We start from the raw sequence: 6,591 nt of genomic DNA on the forward strand, positions 1-6,591 counted from the left end.
GGTATAATTTATATGTAAAATATTAATTTTAATTTTATATTTAAGTAAAATTAAATTTAACTATTTTTTTTTGTTTCGTCTTTAATATAAAAATAAACGCTACTTTAGTAATTATAATAATAAAATAATAAATAATAAAATAATAAAATAATAAAATAAATTAAAAGCAGTTATTTCACACACACCCACATCTCACAATCTAAATTGCGAAATATTAACACAACTGAAATTACGAAAAAAAAAAAAAAACGAGATATATAAAAATATCTTTTATAAAAAGTACGTAAATATTAAACAGTTTCAATGAATCTATTGGTTGTTTTTTTATATTGTATTTAATTATACATGTGGACACTTTATATTAACCACACACTTTATAATAACCACTGTCCCCCAATATAACTCCCTATATTTGTATCACACCTATTTTGGATTTTTGGGATCAAGAAAAAAAATAAAAAATAAAAAAATAGATTTACCAATAAAAATAATTTTGTGATTTTGTATTGTGTTGTTTTTAAAAAAAAAAAATAAAAAATAATATTGTAATGGGTAAATTTTTGTTGTATATCTAAAAAAAATAAAAAATAAAAACAATTCAGAAAATTTAAAATTATCGACCCATCAATGACAATATTTATTTCTAAAAAAAATAGTTTATTTTAATCAGCACACCCACATACAACCTACAGTTCATTGTATTTTTTTTTTTTGTGATTGTTTTAAAATTAAAAAAAAAATTTAATTTTTTTTTAATTTTATTTTATTTTTTTTAATTTATTTTTGGGTTTTAGAGCACAGTAAAAATATTAAAGGGGAAATATTTTTATGATGCTATTTTTGCCTTCAATATTGAAATTGAATTATTGGGCAAAAAGTGGTTAAAATAGATTCAATAAGAGCTCTTCTTTTAATTGAAAAAAAAAAACGATTCTTTTGGAAGAGCCGTTTAGAAAAAGATACACACTTTTTTTTTTTACCAAATAACAACACACACAAACAACACACACACACACTTTTCATACACCTAAAAAAAAACAAAAAACAACACTATAGATCTATATGATGATTTAGTTATACTCATCACCTTAAGAATGATTTTCGCTGGTAGTTATCCACTTTTTTTTTTTTGTGATACAGCTGCATTAAAGAAAAAAATAATAAATAAATAAATAATATTTATTTTTTTTTAAAAAAAAAATACCAGTTGGAAATCTTTTTTAGTATATAAACAAGAGAAAAAAAAAAAAAATAATAAATTCATTTTCCTTTCGTTCAAACTAAATAAATTATTTATATATCTAAAAATAAATAATAATAACAATAGCCTCCACCAATATAAATAAACCTAAATATCAAATATTTCTTTTCATATTAATTTTCAATATATTATCATCACATTCTCCCCATACAGACATTCTATCGTTTTTTTTTTTTTTAATAAACTATTTTATTATAAATCTTTTCATTCTTTCTCATATTATTTTTCATTTTTTAATAATCACCCCCTTATAAATTGACTGCTAACAATCATATCATTCAATTTTTTTTCAATAACCAAAAAACACTCAATAATCAATTTTTTTTATTATTATAATAATTCAAAGGTAAAATATATCTATATCTATTTATTTCACTCATTCACTTTTTTTTTAAAATTTTTTTATTTATTTTTGTGTTGTGTTTTAAAAAACCTTATTTTATCGATTATTACGTCGTCAAGATAGATTTTTTAATTTTCGCTTTCTTTTCTCCATAGTGCTTTCGTTTTTTTAAAAAAAAAATAAAATTTTTATTTTTTTTTATTTTTTATTTTTTTTTTGTCGTGTGTTATTTATAGTAGGATGCATAAATAGCATTTTTGTATCTGAAAATAAAAAAAAAAGAAAAAATAAATTAAAATAATTCACCAAACCAAATGATGTTCCAAAATGGTATTATCAAATTTGCAATCCATTCGACCAATAAATATTTTTTTATTTAAAATATAATTTTTTTTTTTTTCATATTATTTTTCTAAATTTTAATAAAAAAAAAAAAAGAAAACCATCACTAAATCATTAACATCTTTTTCTTTAATAATACAAATAAATATATATCTCATATCTCACTTTAATAAATAATAATAACTAAATTTTTTTTATATCTTTTTTTTTTTATTTTTTTTTTTCTTAAATATTAATAACTTTTTTTTTTAAAAAAAATATCTAACAACTACAATTATAACAACAAAATAGAAACATTAATAGATTTCATAGATCTCTAAAAAGTTTTAAATTCACAAGCAACAGCCAATAGTTTTATTAATAGGTATTTATTTATTTTTTTTTCCCAACTACCAGTAACAGTTTTTTTATTTTATTTATTTTTTATATTTGTTTTTACTTTCATTTAAAAACCATTATACAATCAAACTCTTTATTAATATTTTATTATAGATTAATCTATAATATCAACCATCAACATATATTTTTTGTTTTTTTTTATTTTTAAAAAAAAATTTTTTTTAATTTTTCACAACCGAATCTCGATAGTGCCTAGATTTGATATCGATTTACGTTGTTTTTATTTATTTTCATTTACACAATAACTGTTTCGATTATTTTTGATATCAAGAGATATCTATTTTTTTTCTGTACCTTGTTTCTTTTAATAACTTATATGTTTTTTTTTTCAAGGTTTTTTTTTTAATTAATTTGATTTTTTTATTATTTTTTTTTATTTTAAAATTCAAAAAAAATATTTTTAGAAACCTGTATAAAATAAAAAATAATAGTTTTTTTATTAGTTTCACAACCAAACATATAAACCCAATCGAATAATAATAAATAATATTTTTATAGTATTAAATATTTCACACATAGTTTTTTTTTTATTTTTTTTTTTCCAAACAAATTACTTTTCTTTTTCTATTTTTTTTTTTTTTCAAATAAATAAATCTACTTCTTCTTAAAAAGTAAATCAATCAATCACCAGTATAACACTACTTTATAAATATATTGTTTAAATATCCATTTAAAATAACCAATAACAACTTTCAATCAATTTAAAAATCTGTTAGTAAAATACTCATTACATACACCATTTTTTGTTATTGCTGTTATTGTTGTGTTTTTAAGAATTTAAAAAGTCTTTTTTTTAGAAATTAAGAAAAAAAAAAAAAAGGAAAAAAACCCTACTGCCAAAAAGAATAGTAAATATTAGATTAACCCCTCGTTTTATCTAAAATTTTTTTTCTATTTTTTTGTATTTTATTTTGTTTAATTTTTGCAATTATTTTTCAAAAAAAAAAAAAAAAAAAAAAAAAAGTTAGAAAAATTTTTATTTTAAAAAAATAAAAAAAAAACCATTTTTTTTTTTTTTTTTTTTTGGGGCACTCGTTCTTATTGTTGGACCCATCACTTTCTTTTGTCACAATTTTTCTTAATTTTAAAGATTTTCGTCGTTGTTGGGTTTTTTTTTTCTGAAAAATATTTTTTTTAAATGATTGTGTGGGTTTTTTTCAGTAGAACAAGATATTTTTCTTTTTGATTGGGACAGATTGGTCGAATGTTTGGTGTATATAGGCTTAAACCTATAAAACTATATACCTGGAGGGGTGATCGTCAGATTTTTTTTATAAAAAAGTGTTCTCCATAGGTATAGCACACCAATAGAAAATATTTTGTTTATTTCTCCAATCGAAAATTTTAACCAATAGATTCACTAGTTTACATTGGTATAAAAAAATAATTTATTTTTTATTTTTATTTTATTTTTTTCTAGTGTTTTTTGCACCTCTATTGACTTCTTTATAGTACAGCACAGAAAAAAGATTTTTTCATTTACCAATCATTAGTAAATAGTGACACTTTTTTTTTTAAATTATTTTTTTATATTTATTTTTTTTATTATATTTTTTTTTTTTTTTTTTTTATAATTGAATACTAGATGGTTAAATTTTTTTTTTTTATTATTTTTTTTATCATAATGTATTATAGTAATTAAATTGTATATTAACCAAAATTCTTTTTTTAAAAAAAATCAAAAAAATATTATAATAAATAATCAATAGTAAAATCATATCTTCATAAAAAACTTAATTATTCAATTTATAAATCAATTATAATAAAAATAATTTACAATAATAACTTAAAATAATATAAAATATAAATAAATAAATAAACCTTACTACCTATAGATATTAAATATGAAAATGGAAGTAGAATCAATTATTAGTCAAGATTTTGATGAATCAGAAGTCGATATTTGCAATGTATTCGTTAAATACTTACCATGTAATTTTAACGAAGCAGGTAATTATTTTTTTAAATATAAATTATTTATTATTTTTTCTAATATTTTTTTTTTTAATTTAAGATTTACACGAGCTATTTGAAAAATATGGTGAAATCGTTAACACCAAAGTAATGGTTAATATTAAAACTGGTAATAGCTTAGGTTATGGGTAGGTTAATGGATTTTAAATATTAATAACTATAGTTTTTTATATTAATAGTTTTTTTTTTTATAATAGATTTGTTAGATTTTCAAATCCAGAGGACGCTCAAGAAGCAATCAAACATATGAATAGACATCAAATTGGATATAAAACTTTACTTTGTAAATTATCAAAACCATCAAATTCACCACCAGTTTCACCCTATCCAAATGGATGTTCACATGAACCATCATCACCAACATCTGAACAACAAAGAGAACCATCAAATACTCTTTATGTTAGAGTCTTATCACCAACTATAACTGATGCTATTCTTAAACAAACTTTCTGCCAATTCGGTGAGGTTGCCGAGGCTCAAGTTTTAATTGATACAAATTCAGGTAAAAGTAAAAGAGCTGGTGTTATTAGATTTTCAAATATTCAACATTCAATTAATGCTCTTCAAAATATGTCTGGTTCATTAATTTTAGGTGAAACTCCTTTAGTTGGTATGTATTGTTGTTAATTTTAACCATTATTTTAAAAATATTAATTTTTTTTTTTTTTTTTTTAAACCACTAGTTAAATATGCACCAAATAAAAAACAAATTCAACAAATTCCTCATCTTTCATTATCAGGCTCAACATCATCAATAAATTCAATAAATGGTTCAGTATCACCAACAATAACTTCAAGTCCATCAATGTCGTCGATTTCATCTTCATCATCTATTCAACAATCACCACAACGTTCACCATCACCACAACCATTACCAATTCCACCACAACATTCATCATCACCACAACCATTACCAATTCCACCACAACGTTCATCTTCCCCACAGCCACAACCAATCCCACAAGTTCCACAATATACCTATATTTACCAAAATGAACCATATTCAGGCTATTATACACAAGTAAGTTTTGTTAAAAAATATACATAAAATAATTTTTAAATATATATTAATTAATATTTTATCATTTTTAGGAATACAACTCAAATACTTATCCAAATAGCTATTACCCACAAATTTATTCAAATGAACCAATAATAATTTCTTCATCACCAAATTCATCTCCACCAATATATCAAGTACACCATGCACCAGCTCCAGCAAATTGGAGCCAAAATGAATCAAACTATTACATATATCACCATCCACAAACCCCACAATATTACTATCACCATCACCACCATCCACAACAACCAACTATTGTATACTCTTTACCACAAACCCAACCACAACCACATCACTCACCATCAAACTCGCCACAAATTTCGCCAAGAGAAAGATCATCAAAAAATACAAACAATATAAACGCCGGTTCAATTTTAATTTGTACATATAAAGGTACCTTAGAAAATTCTTATTTAATTAATATTTTTTCAAAATACGGAGATTTAAAGAGCATAAATGTAAGTATATTTATTTAATATAAATTAAAGAAAAATTATAAAACCAAATATTAATATAATTCTCTCTTTATAGATAAATATAAATCCAAATAATGGAAAATCAAAATGTTTTGTTACTTTTAATAATATAGAAAATGCTTTAGTTGCTCAACAAAATTTAGACAACACTAGAATAGGCTCCCAATTTATTCGTGTTAAATTTTTAACAGTCAACTAAATTTTAAATCCCTTTTAAAAATTAAAATAAAAACTATAACTACTTTTGTATAGATAAAAAAAAAAAAAAAAAAAAAAATTCGATTATTTTTTTTTTTTGTTATAAAGTAGTAATAATAAAATAATTATTTGTATATTTTTTTATTTATTTTTTTTTTATATTTTGAACTTATTTTTTTACAAAATTTCTTCAAAATTTTTTTTTTTAATTTTTTTTAGTTTTTCAGTTTTTTTTTTTTTTGACTACCATAAGTTTGGAGTTTTGGTCGTTCGTTTTTACAAAATTATTTATCATTTGAACAATTTACATGAAAGATTGTCCTAATCCGCCAAATACAATATAAAGATTTGTAAGAGGTTTTTTTCACGGACAGAGAGAAAGTCACTATTTCCACGGCGAATTTCTTCCTAAATAGAAGTTTGCTACTATTATACTTGGTGTACATTCATTCAAAAATAATTAAAGAAAAAAAAAAACAACCGAAATAATTAAATAATTTTTTATTTTTAAATATTTATATTTATTAAAATAATA

At 21.0% G+C, this 6,591-nt stretch overlaps 1 protein-coding gene across 1 annotated transcript in view; it reads left to right on the forward strand.

Annotated features, from left to right (window-relative positions):
• Positions 1 to 4,189: 4,189 nt before the first annotated feature.
• DICPUDRAFT_41462 (uncharacterized protein) overlaps positions 4,190 to 6,591 on the forward strand; it is a gene marked incomplete at both ends in the record, with an annotated part of 3,701 nt that continues 1,299 nt past the window's right edge. Inside the window, 3 exons of the mRNA XM_003293008.1 lie at positions 4,190 to 4,295; positions 4,360 to 4,447; positions 4,517 to 4,929. Coding sequence (XP_003293056.1) covers positions 4,190 to 4,295; positions 4,360 to 4,447; positions 4,517 to 4,929 — 607 coding nt within the window. The remainder of the gene's footprint in view (positions 4,296 to 4,359; positions 4,448 to 4,516; positions 4,930 to 6,591) is intronic.

Source organism: Dictyostelium purpureum (genome assembly GCF_000190715.1).
Source record: "Dictyostelium purpureum unplaced genomic scaffold DICPUscaffold_392, whole genome shotgun sequence".
NCBI classification, from domain to species: Eukaryota; Evosea; class Eumycetozoa; order Dictyosteliales; family Dictyosteliaceae; genus Dictyostelium; species Dictyostelium purpureum.